At 32.0% G+C, this 24784-nt stretch overlaps 3 protein-coding genes across 3 annotated transcripts; 2 read left to right on the forward strand and 1 right to left on the reverse strand.

Annotated features, from left to right (window-relative positions):
- Positions 1-297: 297 nt before the first annotated feature.
- On the forward strand, positions 298-8656 carry HELRODRAFT_168336 (hypothetical protein; the record flags this gene model as incomplete). The annotated part of the gene is made up of 14 exons (XM_009014205.1): positions 298-353; positions 1319-1381; positions 1973-2232; positions 3549-3622; positions 4022-4183; positions 4904-4978; positions 5435-5436; positions 5799-5898; positions 6352-6478; positions 6864-7015; positions 7161-7273; positions 7432-7600; positions 8058-8168; positions 8525-8656. 14 exons carry the CDS (start codon positions 298-300, stop codon positions 8654-8656), a joined length of 1596 nt encoding a protein of 531 aa, XP_009012453.1.
- A 341-nt stretch (positions 8657-8997) lies between these two features.
- Positions 8998-13458, forward strand: HELRODRAFT_190469 (hypothetical protein; the record flags this gene model as incomplete). The annotated part of the gene is made up of 9 exons (XM_009014206.1): positions 8998-9130; positions 9237-9335; positions 10004-10070; positions 10643-10837; positions 11169-11223; positions 11403-11502; positions 11603-11667; positions 11821-11967; positions 12178-13458. The coding sequence occupies 9 exons, from the start codon at positions 8998-9000 to the stop codon at positions 12352-12354; spliced, it is 1038 nt and encodes a 345-aa protein (XP_009012454.1). The 3' UTR covers positions 12355-13458.
- On the reverse strand, positions 13454-21246 carry HELRODRAFT_109631 (hypothetical protein). Its single transcript, XM_009014207.1, has 11 exons — positions 20893-21246; positions 20070-20182; positions 19820-19950; positions 19214-19356; positions 18671-18833; positions 18272-18511; positions 17900-18042; positions 14951-15044; positions 14591-14725; positions 14194-14401; positions 13454-14013 (listed from the first exon to the last, which is right to left on the reverse strand). Exons 1-11 carry the CDS (start codon positions 21163-21165, stop codon positions 13839-13841), a joined length of 1818 nt encoding a protein of 605 aa, XP_009012455.1. The 5' UTR covers positions 21166-21246; the 3' UTR covers positions 13454-13838.
- Positions 21247-24784: the final 3538 nt, after the last annotated feature.

A 24784-nucleotide genomic window follows, 5' to 3' on the forward strand; every position in this document is an offset into this window, starting at 1 on the left:
CTCCACCAATCTGTAAAAAATGTGGTGTACAATACATACATATATTTAAATTTTTCTGTTTTTTGAGTGTTACAGTAAACAATTTTGAGAATTATTGCAACGCGGTAAGTTTCGCTTCGTTTTCAACATTTTTTTTTGCTTTGCAAGCTGGGTACCTCAACGGAAAAATAAAAATTAGCGTCACTTTCACTTTGCAGACAATATTTACATATACAAAAACGTGTATATGAACGTGATTACACGATTGAATCGTTGCACAATTGTGAAGTTGCATGCAAATAAACACTGCTAAGCATCATGACTGAAGGTCTTTATGTTGTACAAATTCCAATTAAAGCATGGAACGTAGGAAAGTGAATGTGCCTGTATAACTATACGCATGGTCTTCTTTTATTATCTGCTCCATTCTACGTACACACACATCCATGTACATAACTGCCTTCCTTCCAATGCATCTACTCTTTATGTCTATATGTATGCGTACAACATTAAATATGCAGTCCTTTAGATGCGTGTGTGCTATTGTACTTCCATGTGAGCATTTAAAAATGAATTTATAAATCTAGCATTAAACCTTATACTAAACTGATAAAAAAAAGAAAAACATAATTAAATTAATTAGTTTATAAACGAGTGAATGATAAATGTTTAGTGCACATCATACAGGCACATTTGTGCATATTTGAGTTATATGCCATACGCATGTTCAGATATTGAATGCACATCATTGCACGCGTATGCGCTGCGCAATATACATTCTTGCTGAAGCATTTGGATAACCAACGTACGAAGGAGCGGAGGAAAGTATATTTTCCAGTTTTGTGCTGATGTTGTTGTTGTTGCTCATCTTCTACGAATTATGGTAAGATGTTGTTGCTGATGTAGTTTGTAATGTCGTCAGTGTTGTGAATGTTGTTGTTGATGCTTTTTATTACTATGTCGTTATCGTTGTTTAGGTTTGAGTTTAATTGGTTCATTAGTTTGTTGTTCCCATTGTTCTGTGGCGCTGGTGTTATTTTATGTTTGTGAAAGTTAAAAATACTAAAAGTTTCTAGGAATATTAGACTTTTTAATTTCATATAAAGCAATTTAGACAAATATTACAATTTATAATGTTAAATTTAGTTACTCATTTTTGTTTTTCGTATCTTAATTGTTAATTATTTATCTAGCTCTGTCATTAAATCATTGATTGGTGTGTCTTTTGAAAATACTGTTGCATGCGAAGGTGTAGTTACACAACAAATTTTAAAATTTCGTTTTCACAATGAATTGACAATTTTTATAATTAACAATTATATAATTTGTAAATCTGCAGGAAAAACACTGAAGTGTCCAACACAACATTGCAGTTCATTCATTCAGATGCTTGTTATGACAAGTGAGTAAACCAAAGAATCCAGTTACAAACTATCATCATCGTCATCGTCACCATCTCATCAAAGATCCATATTCGCGCAATATTCTCCGAACACCCAACAACATCATTAGCTGTTTGAAATAAAGAAAAATGAACAGCAACAACAATAACACTGGCAGCTGCAGCAACAACAACAATAACAACGAGCTGGCAACTAACAACAACAATAACGCACAACAACAACAAAATACGACCAACCAATCAGAACACAAACGGTAACGGGTTTAATTTCAATTTAGAAAAATGTTTCATTTTTTTCAATTAATGAAAAATAGTTTAATTTATGAAGTAAAAATGTAAATCAAATAGTGTGTAATGGAAAAATTTAAATTCTGGTTTGTGTTTGAATAAGATGATCGGGAAAGTAATAACATTTTCAGTGGTTTTTTCACGTGCATAAATGATCTTCATTATTTTATAGTCTATTGTGAACAACACACCAACAAAAATCATCAATACTCCCAACCTCATCCCAATAATCACCAGCATCGTCATCAGCATCACAATCAACATTATCACAACCACTACCAACACCATCTTGCTGCCATTCAGTAGTCCATCAAAGGACAGCATCAACCCTGTAACCTGTCCATTCCCTCACACCGTCAAAGAAGCAGTGGCCATCGCAGCTGGAAAGAAGGAAAATGGTGGTGACGATGACGACGGCAAGACGATTCGATCGAACATGCTTTGCTACTTGTATTGGCTGCTGGTTGTTCTCATTCTCGGCTTGATATCATTCACCGTGTGGTTGAGCATTCAGCTGGCTAGGAGGCACAGCGAGATCAATGGTTGGTTTGTGCTGGGGGGCGGTTTGTCGAGGTGAGAATGTGGTGTGTTTGTGGTGTATTTGTGGTGAGTTTGCCGAATGTTTTTAACTGCTGTGTAATCAGTTTGGTTGATCTTGGTGACCATGGTTTCGGCATTGTAATTGTTAAGTTAAAAATATAAGATGGTTATGACGCAAGTAAACAATGGCCTCTTAGTGTTTGCCAACGGAAAATATTATCATTGAAGGGCAAACATTTTTTATTACATGTAAGCACAAGCGTAGGATGTTACTGAAATGAACTTCACATTAATTGTGACATATAATTGCAAATATTTTTTCATATGAACCTAACTAATAATTTTTATTAAAAATATTTGTACGTTATGTTATCATTTTCTTTATACATAGTGAGTAAACTTTTTCAGCGTGTGAACATTTCATCTTGTTCTTGAACCTGCAACTGGTCAGGTGCCAGTGATTAATGCAAATTATATCGATAAATTTTATCACGCAATATTTTTGTATCAAATTCATTTTTACATCTAAAAAATTTGTGTATTTTTTTTCATATTGATATTTTTCTTTATGATTCGTCCGCGCTATTTGTTCGTCGTTTTTGTTTTTTTTTAAACTTGAAGTTTTAAAAAATTATTATTTAGAACAATTATGTAGACAATTAAAAATGTTTTTGTAATTATAAGTGCACTTGGGAGTATAAATTTTTTAATTATAGGCTAGGAATAACAACCTGCATTTACTATTTGTAAATGCAAAGTTATGAATAAAATGGTAGAAATAACGAACAAAACAGAAACGACAGAAACTGCTGATGTTATATTTTTCAAAAGTTCACTAAGGACGACAGTTTTTAAAAAGTTACATAATAGAATGGCGATCCACCCCTAGAAACAAAATGTTTTACCTGATTGATTCGATCTTTCAAACAAAACATTCCACTAAACATCATTCCATATATGCGTTTTTATTCTCCATTACTATTTTTGCAACGACTGCTGTCTGTGATGTTGTTGTTTAGATCAGGGGTGTGCAAACTTTTTGCTGTGAGGGCCGCATTGACAACTATTTTTCCTTTGAAAGGCCGCATATGTACTTAAATAGCGAATTTTTTCGACCCGGAGGAAGTTTTTTAAGATTTGTGGCTCTTTTTTTGGTCATAATGTCTGGCTGACGACCTTTTTCGGCGAACAAGGCCTCGCGGGCCGCATAAAATAACTTTGCGCGCCGCATGCGGCCAGCGGGCCTTATTTAGCCCAACCCTGGCTTAGATAAATCTAATTAAATATACTAAATAGTATACTAAATAAAATATTCCATGTTTGATTTTAAATTTTTCAGAGCACAGAAAAACTTTTGAATTCGAAGACATTTTTAATACAACATTCCATCCAAAGACTTTTCACGTTACTTGGGTCAGAGGCTAGTGAAGCGTTTTCTAAAATTACAAATACAAAATTTTGCTTAAATTAATCAAAAACTTCGATCATTAGGTTATTGAAAAACCACTGTTATTAGTGAAGCATTTTTTGACCGATTATATAATAGAAGGATTCATAAAAACACTTAGCAAAAAATTATTCATTATGTGCATGATTTGTTATTTATAGGTAAAATTTTAAAATTTTAAATAATTTTATAACTGAATAAAATGTATCTGTAGCTTAACTTCTTTGAAACATTTAACAAACTTAATGCATCTAAGTGAAGCAATGACCAAATATATAAACTATAGAAAAAAAAAATGTGTAGATGAATTATTCAATGAATGAATTATTGAATATGAATTAATGAATGAATGAACAAAAAATCAGAGGACGCTTATGTTTATCGATCAAAAACTGGTTGTCTTCACATGTTCAACGTCACGAAAAATGCCAGCGAGAAAATCTTGGATAGCTCGATATTTGTTCGTATTGATTGATTCTCTTGCTAACGTTTCTCTTGTATTATCATTATCGATGTTTTTTCAGCAGGTCATTTTTAAATTATTTTTTGGTTTTCCTAAGATTCATTTTTTAATATTTTTAGCAAAGCTGCTAGTGTGAATTAAGTTGTTGTTTTTGATAGGTTGTTATTCATGCAAACAATATTTGTAATGGAAATATTGGTTATGCTACATTTTTTATGGCGCATTAAATATGGCCAGAGTAAATGATTAGTGGTATTGTTTCATCCATGTGTTTTTTATTTGGGTATCTCTAATTTTGAGTCAATTATGAAATTATAAAAATGTTAAAAAGTTGGTTTTGTTTGTTAGGGTCGGTTTGTGGGATGGTGCAGCAGCTGACTTATCGGCGCCGTAATATAATTTCTTGCTTCTCTTATGGATTTATTGATCGATGTTTTCATTGCTTTCTTCACTTTCCTCTTTCTAGGAATGTTTGGATATTTTTAGCATGTGCAAATAAATGCGTGTACAGATATATATATTATAACTACATATGTATTTATGTATCATGTATAATTGGTGGTTAGATTTTTCCTGATTGTATTTTTCAACCAGATCGATTTACGCTGTAACAAGCAATAAACTTTTTATAATTTGTGAATTTTAGTTAAACTGCAAAACCTGAAGAAAGATGGGCACATTTCTACAAATTTACATATAAATATAACTAATCGAACTCAATTTTTAAAAATAATTTTCAAGCTAAAACAAAACATTAAAAAAAAACTCCAATTCACGCGAACAGGAAAAATACAAGAGCAGTCAGTACATGCTGAGCGGAGATTTGAAATACGTGGTACTTCAGTACGACAACATAAAGGTAGGCAATAGACTGTAGCAGTAGACAGTGGGCAATAGACAGTATCAATAGACTCTATCTAAGCAATAGACAGTTGGCATTAGACGTAGACAGTAGACAGTAGAAACCAAGTGCGTCACCACATTCCATTAGATAGTTAATGCACTTCTTTATTGTTTGCACTGCATTCACTAATGGGTTGACAACGTTTATTTTGTATTACAACGCATTCTATTTTGAAAGGGCGTCGTTCGATTTTGTCATTGTTATCACAAACCGATTGGATAATATGCTGTATGCAATCCTTTTGATTTGTATGTGTTATATTGATCGTCATGATTAGTTTTGTTTTCACTGACATCGTCAACATTGTTGTTGTCACTATCGACATAATCACTGTTCTCATATTCAAACTATAATAACAAAAATTGATGATGATAGGATTAGTTTAATTTTATAAATTTAATTTGTTACCAGCTGTAGGTATCATACAGTCAGTTTTATTTCAGTGTTTTGGCTTTTTTGCCATCCTACTTTTCCTCACTCAATTACAGGTGTGGAGACATTCACAACTTTCAAAATATGTCATATATGACAGACACGTAAAACCTGGAACACCGTAAATGATTTTTTAATGTTTTTTTTACTTTGAACTTTCCAAAACTTTAATTATTTGTTACTTTACCTATTAAAATATCGTTTATAATTATAATTTTCATTGTCAGCAACTCCACCTTCAAAACTTTCCACTCATCTTTTTTTAACGTTCTTAGAGTTAACGTCATAAATATTTTCATTAATCAACCTTATCCTTACATTAACTACTGACCACCGCGGACAGACGCACGCTACACTTCGGCGAGGACAAGCAGCCAGGCCACGACGACATCGTCAACAAACATCTTCAAGCTGTTGTCATGGCTCCTACGTCTTCCGCTGCGGTTTGTTTGGTCTTCTATTGCTCTACTGTTAATTACACCGCGTGCAAACGGCGTATATGAGAACATGCTAAACGACTCATCACACCCGAAGCCTGGGATAGGTCGAAAACTTTTTGTCATATTCGAACCAGGTTACTGCCCGACTGCGAAACAGAACCAGGAATTCTTAATCACTAGACCATCACAGCGCACATAACTACTAATTACTCTATCAAGTAACTAAATTGTTCGTTTATAGTTATATACAAACTTTATATATCTTAATAACGGATATCATAATATTGAATAAAAATGAAACCTGTGCGTGGTTTTTAATTGTATTGATGACAATGCTGCTAATAACATTGGCAAATTTATTCGTAATAAGACGGAAAACATAGTAATAATAATTTATTCGTTTTTGGTATTTAATTTAATCCCATGTATAAAAAATTATTATTGTTCACATTACAGGCGTTTGTTTACAAGAACAATCTTTTCATCCAAGCCTCACCTGCGCCGAGAAACCCGGCCAGACAACTGACCTTCAGTGGCTCCGATGGTCAAGTGTACAATGGCGTCAATGACTGGACATATGAAAGTGAGACTCAAATCAATCAGATTTTTTTAATTTCGATTTTTTTTTATTCGCGGAAATATATATTCGCGGCCAGTAGAGAAATTTCTTTTGAATTGCATAGAGCAATTTTTCTCTACTGCTGTATTAATTGATGGAGGTGTTTTGTCATACGTTGAAGTTCAATTTAATATAAAGAACTTGTAAAAAAGATTATTGACGAAATTAACTATATTATAACAACATTTTTATATTACTTTTTCAAAGTGTGACCGTCTATTTTAGATATCTTGATTCTTGGTTATATGTAACTATTTGCGAGTGTGCAATTTGTTGAATAAACTACGCTTACAATCATCATCGTCGTCATCATAATTGTTATAATCATCATTACCCCACAACAACACAGACATGCTGAAACGATCGTCATCAATTTGGTGGTCACCTGATTCCAAATACTTCTGCTACCTCAGCATCAACGACAGCAACGTCACCAACTTTAAATTCATTCTTCGTAAGGAGGGGGCAGAGGCTGACGTCATCAGCATTCCTCACCCCAGGGTTCGTTTTGTTTCAGAATTTTTTTTTTTCAAATATTATATTTATAATTTTTTGGCAATTTTTTGGCAAATAAAGTCTAGAAATAATTGTTTGCGTATATCTTATCTTTAAGTGATGTTTCAAGATTAGTTGTTTTGGAATTCAGGTGATTCCCTATGGCAACATACCTGAAGTAACGGTGAGACTGGTGGACACGGAGAAGTTGAAGGACGAGCAACATCAGACAGTTCTTCGGGCCCCTCAGGAGTTCAGGAACATGTTTGCAATTTGTGACTTTTTAAATTTATTATTCCGTGAAACTTTTTCAGTCAGATGATTTTTAATTACAGCACTGTATTCAAAAATTAAAAATACTACTCATTCATTTTGACATTGACCTTATATGCTTTACATTTTTTTATCCACAACAATTTCAGTCAATGCTTAAAAACCTCAATAATCTACAAACATTCGGAAACCAGAGATCACTACGTGGTGAATGTTGTCTGGAAGGACTCGACACACGTCGCCGTTGTCTGGCACACTCGTCCACACAACCAATCCATCACCACACTTTACGACGTCGTCAATGAAGCTACTTCAAATGTATGTGTTTCTATTTGTTATATGATGTATAAAACATCTGAGTTAAGATATTTTAAAATTTTTTATTGGTTGGTAAGTTAGTTAACTCAGGGGTGTGTGTACGTTTTGGTGTAGATAGTGCATTCTACGTGGTCCGAATGTTAAACTGCGTTCATGTAAGACAAATCGATTTATAAGTTTGCACATGAATTATTTTTTAATTATTTAAAAGAAGTTTAATTAAAGCCTTTTTTAGTCATTTATCATATGTTTATTCCAAAATAGCTTCACTATCAGATTTCTGCAACTGGATGGATTGAGGTAACAAAGAAATATTTGAAAATTTCAAGTTAAACTTTTTATGATTATAAAATAAAACTAACAATTTTTCAATAGTTCAATTATTAACTGTTATAAAAGTTTTTTGTGAAAAATGTAATAATTAAAGCAAATTTTGAAATTGAACTAACTAACAAAGTCTGGACACCCAATAACGTTCTTGAAGTCCTCAACAAGTTACCTGACAATCTTTCCAAAACTAGAAAGTGATGAAACACTCTGGAATCATTTGGCACTCATAGAACAACAAGTTCCTCTTTTTTTAATAGTTACAATTGTTTTATTTGAAACAATTCAATTAAAATGTTTGTATTTATTTTAAAAAGCCCTTTATAATTTTTTAGCTAATTCTATTTTTAACAGTTGTTTAATAGAACAAATAACTAAAATTTCAAACTTGTGATCAATCACTAAAAGTTTTACCAACGTTGTAAAAACTATTAGGAACTCATGCACCACAGCGCTACCGTTACCACTCCTACAAAAACGCTGACTAATTTTTGTGATTAAAAACAAATACACGCATGAAAATGTTAATTACAACAAATTCGAAATCAACACTTATGAAATTGGCAACAAAACCGTGTTCGTAAAAATATTTGGTAGGACATGCAAGACAGCAAGGTGACCTACCTGACAGCAGGCCATCAAGATGTGCGAGATATCGTGGGATTTGATGCAGATGCCTTTGAAGTGTACGCCGAGAGATTTGTACTTTTGAGAGATTTGTACTTTTGAGACGTTCATTCTGCCAAAAAATCTTTTAGAAACTTTTAACGATAATCCATATAATTTTGTTTTTTAAAATGCATGTGTTTCATATCGTTTATGTTTATTATGAACAGTTAAACATTTTGAATATAACGTTTAAGATAGCCTATGATTACTTCAATAAAATGTATATTTATGAAGGTTTTTCACGTCAACGAATGGCAACCAGACAAGAAAACACTTATTCAGGTTCATTTTATTTTTAATAAATTTTATTGTTTCCCATACAACTAGAATAAAAAAATATATATTGAACACTTTTCAATATTTTCGGCAGATGCAACGTCGTAAGCAGATCAACATCGTGCATGACCTGCAATGAAACATCGGACTGCCAATACGTCGCCGCCACTTTCGGACCGAAGGCCAGGCACTACATACTGGGATGTCTTGGGCCGAGAATACCTACCTACGAACTGAAGACTGTCGATTCTGAAAGAAGTACACGATTGATTGAATACGATTGATTTCAATGTGCCAACTAAATTAAAAATAAGTATTTGCTTACGATAGGAAGTTTTTTATTTCATAAAAGTATTATGAACAGGTTTAATGTTGGAGGATAACAAAAAACTCGCCGAAGCACTGACAGCAAAAATTTTACCTGATAGGAAACACATCACGGTAGCTGTCGGAAACGGACAAAGTTAATAAATTTGTTTTGTAAATAATTTTTTTAATAAGTTGTAAGTTAATTTTAGAAATTTAAACATCCAACCAAGCAAATTGTAAAGAATGACAGGTCTTCTTCTTTCTCGTGTCTTATTTTTTCGGGACATTGGCGACCATCGACCTCCACGAAACCCGATCTTTAACACTTTGTAACAGTTGAAATGTGGTGATATTCAACTAGTGAGACAAGAACTTCACGAATGTTATTGGTTGTTGACCGCTATTTGACTGCAATCTTTACAGTGATTGTTAGATTTTCCGCATGATATGTCCAAAAAACTTTAACTGTCCCTGTTGGATTATCTGTTGTAATTTCCACTTTTCATAACCAGACTGTTTTAATACATCCTCATTCGAAGTATGAAAGGTCTGAAACTGTCCTTCGATAACCATCGAATGACAGGTACAACTAATTAAAAAATTGCCAATGATGTTTATCTATAGAAAAAATCCATAACCTTGCACGTGCGTCGGAATTGTTTGAAAAGATTCAAGTTCCTTCAAATCACGAAACATAGCGTGCTTCAAAATATAGCGTAAACAATTGAAATAAACATCATCTCAAATATTCTAATTTTTAACAAAATTATTTTCTAAAAATAATACAAACATAATTTAAAATTTATTTTTATCACCTTGAAGCTGCAACGGTTGAGCTTATAGAGCCACAGGAAGAAGGCAGCAAAAAGTTTCCTCTACTTATACTGGCGTTAGATATATATATTTTCAAATGTTAAAAATAGTTGCCCAGCGTGCGTTTATAATCTTTTTTATTACGCACGCTGGGCAACCATTTTTAACGACATTTGTATTAAAAAGAGCCTCGTTCCTAAATATATTATATATTTTCATCTCAAAATTGTCTCTGTGGAATGTTTTTTTTATTAATATTTCATTTGTGAATCAAATCCTGTCAAATAAAGTGAATGTAACAAGATGGATGATGTGAAACATTGAGTGTAGCTGTTACATTTGGATTTTTAAATTATCGATTGTTTGTCTCTTTTCATGAATATAATAATGGTTAGGAAAAAATAACATTAAGTAAAATTATATGTATGTGTACAATAACGCAGGCGTCAGATATTATGCCCACATTGCCAAAATATAAGCGAAACTAAGATAAACAAATCAAAAGACTTTCTAAGAAACGATAAATGTTTCTTTCTAATTGAATAAAAATATATAGTCGTATAAACTACATATAACATTAATAGAACATGAAAACCGCACAGTGGTTTGCTCGCGGTAGATTTCAAATTTAAATTTTGGCAACGACAGATCCGGAGAGCCAGGCACGCAGCAAGTATCGGATAGATTCCATCTTGGTTGGGAAACTTATCTGGCAAGCAAGGAGGAGGTGGTCGTGGCCAAGGTAGATGGGCGTGGAAGTGGCGGAAGAGGTGTCACATACAGGAATCAGATACACAAAAAATTGACTGAAATGGATGTCGAGGATCATCAGCTTATTGCTTTGTATGTTTTTGCTCGTGTCTTTTTTTTAGATTTTTATTATTTTTGATGTTTTAGAGTTGAGTTTTAGGCTTTTCATTTTTGGAAAAGAAGTAAAAGAGATTATAAGTTTAGTGTTTGACAGGCTAACCACGTCGGGTTTTCAAAAAATGCTGGAAGAAATTTAAAATTTTGAATTTAACGTTTTTTTAGCTTTTTTATTTGAAAACTACAATAAGAAACAGCACCATTAACACTGGCAACGGCATGATATTATATTTATAGTATGTAAATCACACAGTTGGCGTTACAAACAGTAAAATGTATTAAAAATGTTTTTTAATGATTTGAAAAGGTTTTTGAAGCACCACGAACTGGTTGACCCTGCCAAGGTGGCCATAATGGGCTGGGTAAGTTGTATTGCAGGCCTAACCATTTATTTATCAATTTCGGTAATAGTTTTGTAAACAGGTTTTCAATTTAAAAGCTAGTTAAAAATGTAAATTAGACGAAAAGTATTTTTGAAATAATTTTTATTAACCAATTTAAATCACGTTGAATTCAGTTTTTCAATGAATCCCATAAATAGGGCCATTCAGGTCTTGTCGCCATGCACTCCCTAGCAAACGACAGCGATATTTTTCCGTGCGGAATTACTGGCGGTGCTCTTCTGGATCCTCATTACTACGGTTTACACTTTTTTTTATAAAACTTGCTGATTTTTTACTAAGAGTATTATTAGTTAATTTATTTTTTTAGTAAAATAAATACATCTTTTATATTTTCAAGATGCTCCGTTCTTTGAGAAGTACATGGGTTTATCCAATCAGAACTACAACCTCCAAGCAATCTTGGTTATGCATGAACTTTTGAATATACTTTGAATCTAAATAAAATTTTTGAATTTTTGAAATTTGATATGCTCTGGTTATATATACTAAATTTAAAATTAAACTTTAAGAACAGCATAAAAACTTTCATTGACTTGAACGTGTTTTGAATATCAGAAAACAGGGGTTGCCAGCAAACTAACAAATCTAAGAACGAAAAAGCTGGCCATCATCCAAGCGTTGGGAGACGATCACATCAGTTATGCCAGTACCTCAAATGCTCTCAAAGTTCTTGAAGATAACGACATTATATTTAGATATCAAGTTGGTGGAAATCATTTAATTTTATTTTCTTCAGCTTTACATACATTAAACAAAGTTTAATTTTTTCTCAAACTATTCAAGATATTTTTGAGCACTAATTAAAACGTGCAGTTTTTTTTATAAAATTACATTTATTTATTCATCATACATATTTTGTAAAAACATATTTAAATCAAAATAACTTGAACTTACTTTGAAAAATGTGACCAGATCTATAGAGACCTGAGCAGCAGCCGACTGACGCCGCACAGACACGTGTACCACCTGATGACCGATTTTTTGAAAAATGATTGCTTCGCTTACTTCTGGAAACACGATACAAAATCATGGATAGTGGACAAGTCCGTCAAGAAAGACAAGTTCCGTATTAAGCAGTTTTGTGTTTGACGTACCACTTCTCTGAAGCTCATCTCCGACAATTCCTTTCCACTGCCCTCTGTTTTCTTTCTATTTTTTAAACTCTGATTTAAATAACTTTTTTTACACTTATTTAACCACAGTTTAAATATCTTTTATGATATTATCTTTAGCCAAATATTCATTTTCTATTTGCTATATCTCTAAGCACATACTTTAGAAAACTTTTCTAAGCGTTCTCCACGAATTATCGCTTAAAAAATCTTTACGTTTTTTTACTTCCACCGCACATTATTTGTATGCCTGTCATCAGCATTCTTAGAAAGGATTGTTACCAGCAAAATACAATGGAAATGAGCTTCGGAGACTAAACTACAACAATGATTGATATTTGATGATCCTACTCGGGTCGATTTTTGGAAAGTGATCAAAAAATTTCAAAACTATGAAAACTAAAATCATCATTTATCCGCTATTAATCGTGTACATATGAATAATTTGTAAATACATTTTCTATTCGCAAACCCATTTGTTGAAATTTCAGTAACGTTTAGTCGTGATATTATAGAACTGGTTCATTTCAACAAATTAGTAATTCAATTAACTGCATCAGATTTTAATTATTTCAGTTTCTTAGCTTGAATTTGTAAGTTTTTTTAACTTTCCTTTGATATTATTCTTTTAATTTACTACAATTTCAATATGTAAATTATTAACCTCAAGAAATTTGAACGAGAAAAAATTTGAATGTGATTTGAGAAAACTAATTAAAGGTTTAATATATTAATTAATAGTTTTTCATATCTATCCATACTAATGTGTAGAACAATCAAAACTAATTGCTTATCTAACTTGCAACTTATTTATATAGGCCCTCGTATTTTATAAAATTGCACACACTGATTTCTCTAATATAGGATGCTTCTGTAAATTATGTTATTACAAAAGTAATGCGGCTAACATTAATAAATTTTAATCATTCAAATTTCAATTATGCTTCATTTTCACACGTTTTTATAGACTTAAACAATTAGCACACCTAGCGCGAGTATTTATTACTTCCATTCATTTTCTGTTTATCATGTATTATTTAGTTCAAGTTAATGTCGTAGCAATAAACATCACTGAATTGTTTGGTTGACTATTTATTAAAATAAATTTTCAAAAAAGTCTATATTTATAAACTTTCACCACAGAAAAAAATGTAAGAAAATAAATATCAATAACATGAAAAATTTTAAAATGTAGTACGTAAGTAAAGTATTAATATATACATGCATGTGATAAAAATTTTAAATAACCAAAAGCAGAATATTCTACAATAATTGATTGGAATGTTGAAATGAAAATGTAAGAGAATGTTAAAAATCAGATAAAAAAAAAATATATTTTATTAGTAACATTCTTCAAATTCTGCAATTGGTTGGTTTGCATTATTTTAATAAAATGTGAAAAATGTCGAAAATTCGATAATAATAAAATATTTTTATTGACAACATTTTTCAAAGACTGAATCAAATTTTCGATGCTTTCTTTCTTCTTTGGACAAGAGGCGTGTCTGACACGGAGGAGGAGGAAGAGAATGAGACGTCGGGAATACTTTCAGGGTAGGTGTCGTCTCCAAAGAGCTCTCCAGGGAATGCTGATGTTGTGTTTATGCGGTCCTTCATGGACATACTGTTGGTATCACTGAAATATTTTTCACATAAATCATGCTTATTTTCTTGTGCTTCAAAAAAACATGATGGAATGATAACATGATGGAAAAATGATAATTATGATGGAAAAAAAATCAAGAATTATTGTTCCTAAATAAATAAATGAATCAGGTTAAAATTTAAAAAAACTTTAAAAAATTGGTTAACCAACTTAATTTGTTCGACATATTGTCTCCTCCTCCTCTTTCTCATCAAATACCAGCCACCTCCAATCAGACAGATGATGATGGCCAGGCTGACAAGGATGATGAAGATGATGCCCAGAACTGACAGTGCTGGGTTATTAGATGAAGATGACGTATTGTTCAATTCGTTCGCATTCGTCTCTTTACTTGATTGTGCCGTCTGGTTTACATCTGCTGCAAGAAAACAATGGAAGTGTGTTTGAATCATTTCCATGAGATTAATATAGCGAAGCCATTATAATTTAAGTCAATTATTTATGAAAATAAATAAAATTGATTTTATGATTGTGAAATAAAATTTAAAAAAATTAACCATTGCATTATTTAAGTATTACAATATAATGAACAAATTAAATCAAGTACCTGGCTCTGGACAACTGGATCCAACAGTGTCACCGAGACAGTGGCAGCGGTATGATGCCACCCCATCTACACAGGTCCCCTGTGAACCGCATGGGTTCGATGCACAATCGTCTATGTTTATTTCACAGTCCCTACCTTTCAAACAGGAATTTATAATTTTTTGTTTTCGTATTTTTTAAATGTTTCTGAACTATAATTAGAATAAAAATACACTTTATTTTTTAAAAATTACTGTGTTTAAAAAAAATTCAATTTTAAAGAGTTGAAAAAATAATATGCACAATTTTCACTAGTTGAAAGTAACATAATTGAAAATGAAAAAAATTAAATATTAATTTTATTGAATATAGAAAAGCAGACCTGTGTATCCAACTATGCAGATGCACGTGTAGGTTCGACTGTTGAAGGAGCACTCCAGGGCGTGTTTACATGGCGAGGGGCTGCAGAGGTTTCGCTGCAAATACAACTTATCGTTTCATTCGCCCATCAACTTTATTCCAGGTTTAAATGTGTATTAGGTACGTCATGTTGAAAATGAATTATATACTATTTGAACATTTCATAAAAAAACATATAACATTAATTATTAATAGATCGGTTAGTTGGTTTAAAACGCAAATCGAGGTTGAATTAACCCATTAACGCCCAAATTAATTTTTTTTCTCAAAACAAACAAAACAACAAAATTTACAGATTATTATAGTTCAAATTTACTAAAAAAAATTTGTTCAGAATTTATTTGAAGATAGTTTGTTCAAAAAAAGGTGATCTATAAATAGATCACTGGGCAGATGAGTAACCTAAATTTAAAAAAAATTTTCTTTAATTTTTTCTATGATATTTTAAGAAGCAATCCGTACAAAGTGTGACGTTGCATTTAGTGCAATAGGTTAAAGGACGACTTTTGCAAGTAGGATATTGGCATCGTCTTTGGTTAGTTCGTTTATCCAGAAAATGACCTTTTTCGTCAAGTCTAACATTGTCTGGCACATGCGTCTTAGAAGTTGAAGGAAAACTAAGGGGTCTACCCTTCAAAATACTTTTTCCATGTCCGATTTTCAAATAATTAATGGCAATTTCCCGTCTAAAATCTTTTAACGTTATAGATTTTTTCCCATGGATTCTTCGGTACAACAGAAAAGCATTTATCACTGACATATCTATGATTCTAGTGAACAAACACCAATACCATTTTTTTCCTCGAATCGCAATGTTATGCTTCTCAACAAGCCAGTCATGATGATCTACTCCTCCCATGTGCTGATTGTAATTATAAATGAGTCTTGGTTGGGGAACTGGCAAACGAGCTTTTTCTTTTCCATTCCATCTTGTGACTGTTGCTAGTGATTCAATATGATCATAATTTGTAGCAATTGATACACATCTATTGTCTTTCCATTTGACGAGTAATATTTCATTTTCAGTGTCAAATCTATGGTCATATGATCCACGAGGCATTTTTTCCAATTCTTTGGTTGCTTGAACAGGACATTTTCCAGTTCGATTTTCTCTTATTGTACCTGTGGCTCGAAATTTCATTTCTTTTAATTTATGAAATAAGGCATGACTACTAAAAAAATTATCAAAATAAACACAATAACTTTCCGGATTTTCAACTATTGACAACATTTCTGAAACTACTCTAGTTCCCAATGGTTCTTTGTTTTCGTTATTCTCCTTATTCTCTTTTCCAGCATACAGAGAAAATGAAAAACAATATCCATCTTCGCCGCACATTGCCCAGAGTTTGTAACCAAATCGAATTGGCTTAGATTTTATAAATTGTTTCAATGAGTGGCGACCATAATATCTCACAATCATTTCATCAATAGATAAATTTTCTTGAAAAATTCCAAATCTATGAAAATTTGTGTTTACCTTTTCAAATAAGGGTCTTATCTTGAAATACTTATCATTTTTGTTATCTTTAGCCTTAGTGTTATCGACAAAGTGAATGCATGATTTTATTTCTAAAAAGCTATTCCTACTCAAAGCATTCCTTACAATTGCTTGTCCCAAGTCTTCTTCATCTGACCAGTAATCTCTTTCAGAGGGCAATGTATGGTAGCCACTGTATATAAGGAACCCAATAAAAATCTTTAAATCATCTATATGGATTGTCCATCCATGTTTGTTTTTTTGAGCTCCAGCATATCTGTTGGTTTCTTCTACCATCATTTCATATAAGTCGTTGTCAAAAAATTGTTCAAATAGATCCACCGGAGTAGACGTTTTTAAACAACTTTTCAAATGATCTTCCTTTTCTAAAAAGATTTTTCCTGGCACACTGTTATTATATTTAGGGTCAGTTTTAACCCATTTGCTAATAAGCTTTTGTGGCTTTTCTATTTTCAGTTTTTTTTTTGTTGAACACAATCTATCTTCATTATCTTCATCTTCGCTCTCGCCCTCACTATCCTTTATTGTTTGTACCTCAACATAACCAGCAAGATCCGTCACAGTAGGGACACCAGTTTCCTCATCGTTAAGTATTTCTTCATCAGTTAATTCATCAACATCTGGAGGAAGTGCTAAAATATCTGCCTCTATTTGTTCAGAATACAAATAATCTACAGCCTCTTCTAAATTTTTGAATATGTAGTTTTTGCTCATTTTTATTCCTGAAACAAGTTATTATAATATTATATTTTAACTTTAGTTATATTATCAGATTATTAGTTATATTATTAGTTATATTATCAGATTATCATTGTTATCTCTTTGAATTATTACTCCATCATATAAAATATTGTTTAATGAAAATTGCATGAAATGTTCACTCAAACGACCAGTGATCTATTTATAGATCACTGTTTAAATTAGGATAGCAAAAATGACATGAGCTTGACACAATAATGTGATACCAACAAATATTTTTATTGATAGTTTATAGATATAAATTTAAAATATGAGTAACTCACTTCCTTGTATTTTAATTTTATTCAAGAATTAATTTTAGGAATTATTTCATGAAAAATTGTCTATAATAAAATTATGTTGAGCAAAATATCCCAACTCAAAAAAAAAAAAAAATTATTCCTATAACAAACGCGCTTTACACTGCAGTCTTTTTTAAAAAATAAATTGGCGGCAGATTTATAACGTAAACAACTTTTAGGGATTTACACAGTGATCTATAAATAGATCACTGGGCGCTAATGGGCGCTTACACGAAAAAAACATTGAAACCCAAATTTTACGCATACTTATAAATTAATAACTACTACAAATTTCACAGTGAAGTAAACAAACAATTCAGAATCATTTAGCCGGCAAACATCACAACCAAACCAACCAAAAACGACTAACACTTTCTGAGCACATGACCCCAGTGTATTCAATGGGACATGCGCAAGTAGCTGTCCCGTTGACGACCTGACATGTTCCGCCATGTTGGCACGTGTCCGCACGACACACTCGCAGGTCTGACTGACAATATGATCCTGCGAAACCTGAAGTGCCAATAAGTTTTTTAAATTATTTTTTATTAGTGGATAGTGTTTATTGTTATGTTATGTTCAAACAAATTCATACTGGTTAGAGCAGCGTAGATGAATAAAAAATGTCCATTGATGCACATTTTGATCTATTTTAAAAAAGTCATAAAAGTTTTCAAAAACTGATGTAAACTATTACGTGATTGGTGAGTTAAAGTTGAAAAAAGTTTGCAAGCCAACTAACCATCGGCACATATGCACGTGAAAGTACCGACACCATTGACGCACAGACCATTATTGAAGCACGGATTGGAAGCACAATTGTCGACCTGAACCTCACACGTGACGCCCTGGTAGCCGTCGGGACAGTGGCACATGAATCCGTAGACGTTTGCTTCAGTCACCAGGCAAGTTCCTCCATTCTTGCACTCGTTACGGGAGCACTGCGGGTTGTCTTGCTGTTCACATCTGCTACCTGAGTAACCTGTCATGTTTAAAGTAATTAGTTATTGTATGTGCAATCGAAAGTCTATTTTAAATTTTAGTAAATTTAGAAATGGATGTTATATAATAGAGTACGAACAGTTTTGAACGGAAGAACATCTTTATTATCGATTTAAATAGTAGAAATAAAAAAACAAACCATGGGGACACTTGCAATTGTAAAGTGTCTTGTCCATCTGATCGTTCAACTCATCCACGCACCATCCTCCATTCTCACAATCATCCTTGTACCAGTGGCATCCGTCAACCATCTCACAATACTGACCGTAGTTCGGTCGACAGCACTTGCATGTGAACATTTCCTGGAAAAAAATTTTTTTGTTATGATGGCAGTCAAACGTCATGACAGGCTCAAAATCAAAATGTTTTTACGTTGTATGTAAGTTTCAAATAGGCTCAAACATTTTTACAGAGAATTTGCTCTTTTCTTGAAATTTTTTGAATTTATTATTGGATTTGAATGAACTTTGAACGAACAATTAAATTTTGCTAGCATTTAAGCAGCCATTCAAATCAGGATAGCAAGAAAAAAGTAACAAATTTATTCATCTAAATACTTAAACATTCATTTTAATTTTTTATAGTTTTGTTGAAAAATAAGCGTCAGAGCCAAAAAGAGAATGAAGAAATGCATAGCTAAAACTGCAAAAAGTAAAGTGAAGGAAAGAAAAGATCGTTCAACCTCCCAAGTTCTCGCCGCACAGAGTCCCATACCATTACAAAAGGTCAGTGAGGCTGGTTGAAATTTGCAGTCGTCAGCCAGAACTGTCACATTTAACCTTTGACCTCCTTGACAACTCAACCATGGGGAAGTGCTGCTGCTGGCTGTGTGGAGGAAGATTGATGGTGATGATGGGGGTGGTGGTGATGATGATGAAAGTGATGATGGTGATAATTATGGTGAGGATGAGTGGTCGATGATGTTGACTTTACTGGAATATTATTTCATTAACTTGAAAATACTGTTTTAGCAAACACATGCAATGCAAAGCAGCAAATATTTTTTTAATGCCTCGAAAAGAACGATTATTCAAATTAGCTGCTTTTAATTTTAGATGTTCCAAAAAACATTGTAAAAAAATTTTTTTAGAAGATTTACTGGAAAATTGAAAAAATTAATCAACTACAACCCTCCCAGTAAATATTGTGAGTTGATGATTTGACATTTTTTTTGACTAACACTTTCACACTAGCCTATGTTAATGCCAGGAATTTTGACGTTGAAAATTAATCTTAGATGACGCTGTACAAAATTTTACTCAATTAAACGCCACATAGAGAAACACACCAATAAAATAATTTCTTCCAAGAGACACGGGCACGTTGTTGATGTTCGGGACGATGTTTTGACGGTCGAAATTGCAGAACTTGAAACCATTTTCATCGGTTCTGTAATACGTCATACCGCTGCTGGGTGACCTTTTTAGTGCAGGTTATTCTTTTCAAATGTTCAATTTTAATAGATTAATGTTTTGACAGAGAATTTATATACTTAGGTTAAAAAATTTATTAAATACTAATAAATAGAAATGGAATACGTGAAAGAGATGAGGTTGTTGTTGAACTGGGTGAAGAATGGTATGACTTGAGGAAGCATGTCAAGTTGGACGTTGAATTCAGGTCCGTAACAACTTTTTGTGTCGTGGCATATCTGCGATGTTTCAGTTGTTGTTATTGTCATTTGTGTTGTTGTCATTTGTGTTGTTGTCATTTGTGTTGTTGTCATTTGTGTTGTTGTCATTTGTGTTGCTGTCATTTTTGGCGCTGATGATGCTGCTTTTAACGTGAATAGTATGATGTTTTGATGTAGTTAATGCTGACAAAGATGAAGCCGTGATGGAAGTTGTTAATGTAATGTAATTGATATTTTCCTATTTGTTGTTGTGGATGTTATTGACGTAGTTATTGTAGTTACTAATATTATTATCGATAACTATGTTTCATTCGATACATTATTTTGTATCTGTGGTAGTTATCAATCAGCAGTGTTTGTTTGACGTCATGTCAATTTAGTTTGTCGCAAGTCTTGACTATGCGTAATGCAGTTTTTTAAATGTGTGAGATTTCGTTGTAATGCCATGAAGCCCCTTGGTTGTGTTTGCTGATGTTGTTGTTGTCTTTTACTGTAAAGGACAGATTGGGTTTGTCTGGTTCATTAGCGGCAAAATTTTATTCTCTGTGTGTTGTTGTTGTATGTTATATTCATTCAGTGCACTAACAACTGGGACATCTTTCGTCAGTTGTCCCAACGATAATTAACATTATTGTGTCGAATTATTTAATAAAGTGCAAAAGGTAACTTTAAACTACATATGAAATAGAAAATGTTCATAAGAAATGCAAAAAAAAAAAAAAACAGACGGTTAATACGTCCCAGACGACGGCATCTTTCTGCGGCACGTTAACTTTCTTTATTTTCAACGAGAACGGCTGGCCGACTGAGCAGTTGAGTTGCTCGCTTGCAACCGCGGAAGAACAAGCAACAACCGTCAACACAAAAGTAACAAGAAATTTACAATACATATTCAGTTTACATTTGTTTGAAATCAAAAAGTTTGACGGCGTATAAAAGTGTTTGTTGTTGTTATTACTATTGTTGTTAGACAATAAACTCAACAAAAGCAGAAACAACATTAATATTAATTACATGCATGGATATATATATAATGGTTACATATGAAACTAAATCTAATTATAAAAATCATTGATCAGAGGTATTTTCTTCACAAACCTTACAAACATTCATTCAGTGAGGTTTATTAATTTTCATGCAATCATTTTAATAAACATATATCAGCTATGTGTATATATGTATACATATATATATTCATATATATATATGCTTATATATATATATATATATATACTCATGTTTAATTGTAAATAATCTAAATATTCTATGTATATATAATATAAAAAATGAGTAATAGATATAAACAAATTACGTGAACCTCGTCTACATATGTTTGTATGTGTGTGTGTGTGTGTGTACGTATGTATGTACGCATGTATGTATTCATACGTGTATATATATACACATATATATATATACATATACAAATATATGAGCAAACATATATACATCACGTGGCATCCCAGCTGACGTGACGTATGCGAGTAACACATGTTACCAGGATGATCTCATACGTTAACCACACATTAGCACTCTTTCTTTTTCACTTTCTCTCTCTCTCTCTCTCTCTCTCTTTCTTAATCTCTCTGTTTTTTCACACTTTTCTTCATCTCTTTCTCTCTCTCATTGATCATCTCACTTTTTGTCGTTTTTTTTCTATTTGCACCTTTTCTATCAGTCATTTTCAGTTTTTACTTTTAATTGAAATAAAATTATTCAATATAATTGCTGGTTATATTTATAATGAAACTATTTGTTGCTTATGAATGCCCCGTTGTTAAGAAATATGACAATAATAAAATGATGACGACGACAACGACGATGATGATGACGACCCTATCACATATATCAATTTATCATCATCCATCATTATATTATTTTCCAATCATCCATTATATCATCAATTTATTTTCTATTTGCAAATTCATTCATTTAGCCATCCATCCATCCACATTTATATCTCTTTCTTTTCTTGTTATCTTCTAATTTTTCTTTTATTTTTTTTTTCAAATTATTCCACCTAGATTTTTATTCAAAAGCCGGCTAACGTTCGAAATCTGTTCAGTCTATGAATTTTCAATTATAGAAATTTATCATACATAATAGGTACTGTACGAGGAACATTCCTATCTAACGCATTTTAATCGTCTACAACTTTAATGCACTGCCTTGAAACGCGGATGTGGCCGCTACTAATACTACAATGCCTGAAAAATGATTTGCCGCTGCAAAGTTTCATTTCATTTTTATCTGGTTTGTTGCAGACTTCATTTGTTTTAGGTGGACAATTCTGAGAATTTTTGTAATCTTCGTATATTATAATCATATTGCTAAGACAATGTAGTGCTCACGATGATGCTGATGTAAATAATAGTGATGAAATTGTGATGAGGAGCTGGAATGGTAATGAAGCATGAGTAAAAAGAGTTGAAGGAAATGATGAATGTAAATTTAATCAAAATTGTGATGATGAAGATGCAAAAGATGATCTTCTTCATCTTGTTTTGTATTTTTTGTAAACATCGTAATTTTTAATAAAAGTTTGTTTTGATGGATCTATTTTAAAATTACTTGCTGCACTTACACTAATAGCACGAAAAAATATTAAATTGAAGAACTTTTGAAAATTTTTCAAAGCTTGATTTGAAAGGTTCAAAATAAAAACCTACAAAAGAATTGCTATCACTATTTGGAAAAAGTGACTTCAAAAATTTAATATTTTCAATAATATTTTCTCACAAAGTTTTTGTTCAGTTCTCGTGAAGTGTATGCAAAATTGAAAGCAATTGATTAGGCTCATTATTTTTTTGTGCACTTAAACTTAATTTTTTAATTAAAAAAATTATCAGTAATAAAATGAAAGTTTAGAAGGAAGTTTTACGATTCTGTCTCAAATAAACCGCAATTTGCTTCTCGCGATTTGTGTATTTCACACAAACGCAAAGACACAAACGCAAAGTTTTATGCGACACAATGCCTTGCTTTCTATGCACGTACCACAATGTACACGTATGTGCAAATACTTTTCTGAAAAACTTACATAAGTACTGGATAGTTAAACCTTTATTGTATTTGTAAATGTGTCCGGATGTTTGTATGCGTAGTGATAAGAAATTGTTGAAATTTTGTTTTTTTAATTTTGAAAGAAAATTATTAACATTTATGACCCTTATTTCAATCTAACTTCAAAAAATACTAGACAGCCTCAACAGCAAAATGATATCCAGAAAAACAACGGGTGCAACTATCCATTTACGCGCCAATAACCAACTAAAAATCATTCAAGAGTTTGTTGAAGCAGCGAATCGTGTTTTCGTGAAGCCTTCAGTTAATTACGCTGGCGACGTGCTGTGCAATATTTTCAATAATTTTTTAAAACGCTAATAAAAGTAACAGTGCGAACATGATATATGATCGTATCATGATTGCACTATCTTTGATTATAAAGATTATGAATGTGATATATAGAGTTATTGGTTATGATATATGCTTATATTATTAAACTTCAATGTAATATTGAAAACTCTGGATTTTCTTTTGCACGCCTGCGATTATGTGGCTACACTATCAATACATTGTTGTATTCACTGACGTTCAACGAACAAATCTACGAACCAAAACTCAAACTATACAAAACCTGTTCACGTAGATTGCACTGAACTAAATTTATTTGCAAATAAATAGGAAAAAATAAAAACGAATAAACGTAGAATGAGATAAATAATACAGCGCGCATCCCCATAGCAATTGGAGCCAGCCATGAGAACTCTAAATTAAACCGAGCGCAAAATTTTTTTGTTTTTTGCAGTTTCAATTTCTATCATTTGTGCGCTCAATGTCCGACAAAGTTTCATTCCGTTGAAAAACTTTCCTGTTGAAAATATAATAATATATTGATAATTATTGTATATTATTCTCTCAATTATTATAAAGTTGTGATAGTTGTGAAGATGACAAATTCAAGATAGAGATGAGACTTATAAGAGCATTGCAAAAATTTACATCAAATTGTTAAGATTGTGGAAAGATACTTTAATGAAATTTCTATGTAAAAAAAGTAAATAAAAAACACCAACAATATCTTGCTCATTCAACAATCAATCAAACTTCCATGATAGTTAAAGACATTTCGGAGCCATAAAAACACAAACTACATCTTGATTAACAACAACAATAATAAAGAAATAAAAGAAGTTATTAAACAAAAATAACAACACAAATTTTATTAACAACAAAACCAACGACACCACGAATACAGACGTTACAAACAACGATAAAGCTACAACGACATACAACTGCCTCAAACTTCTAACTAAAATAAATTTTTTCCAATGGTGTTGGGTTGGCTTTATTACAATCTTTAAATTCTCTACTCTTATCAATAATTAATGCAGTTGGTTTTCTGGAAACTTTCCACGTTTTTGTTTATTTATAACTAAACTTAGATGTTTTTTTTGTTTTAATTTCCATGTACGTATATAGTTTAATAAAAAAAAAGATTTTGTTGGTAAAATTTTAGATAGAGTTGTTGTATATCAACAATATCATTTTATTAGAGGTAGTTGCGCGTGAAGTGTATAGATTATACTTTTGTGTTGTTTATAACATAAATAAACAATG

Source organism: Helobdella robusta, assembly GCF_000326865.2.
Source record: "Helobdella robusta unplaced genomic scaffold HELROscaffold_13, whole genome shotgun sequence".
NCBI lineage: Eukaryota > Metazoa > Annelida > Clitellata > Rhynchobdellida > Glossiphoniidae > Helobdella > Helobdella robusta.

Excerpts from the sequence above, each read along its gene's own strand:
- HELRODRAFT_109631 (XM_009014207.1), bottom strand. The coding sequence starts at position 21,165 with ATGTTGTTTCTGCTTTTGTTGAGTTTATTGTCTAACAACAATAGTAAT. Across the intron at positions 19,357-19,819 it reads TGGAAGAAATTATTTTATTG|CCAGCAGCAGCACTTCCCCA; the intron begins GTGTGTTTCTCT and ends TCCTCCACACAG. Across the intron at positions 15,045-17,899 it reads GGGTCATGTGCTCAGAAAGT|CGAAACCTCTGCAGCCCCTC; the intron begins GTTAGTCGTTTT and ends TTGTATTTGCAG.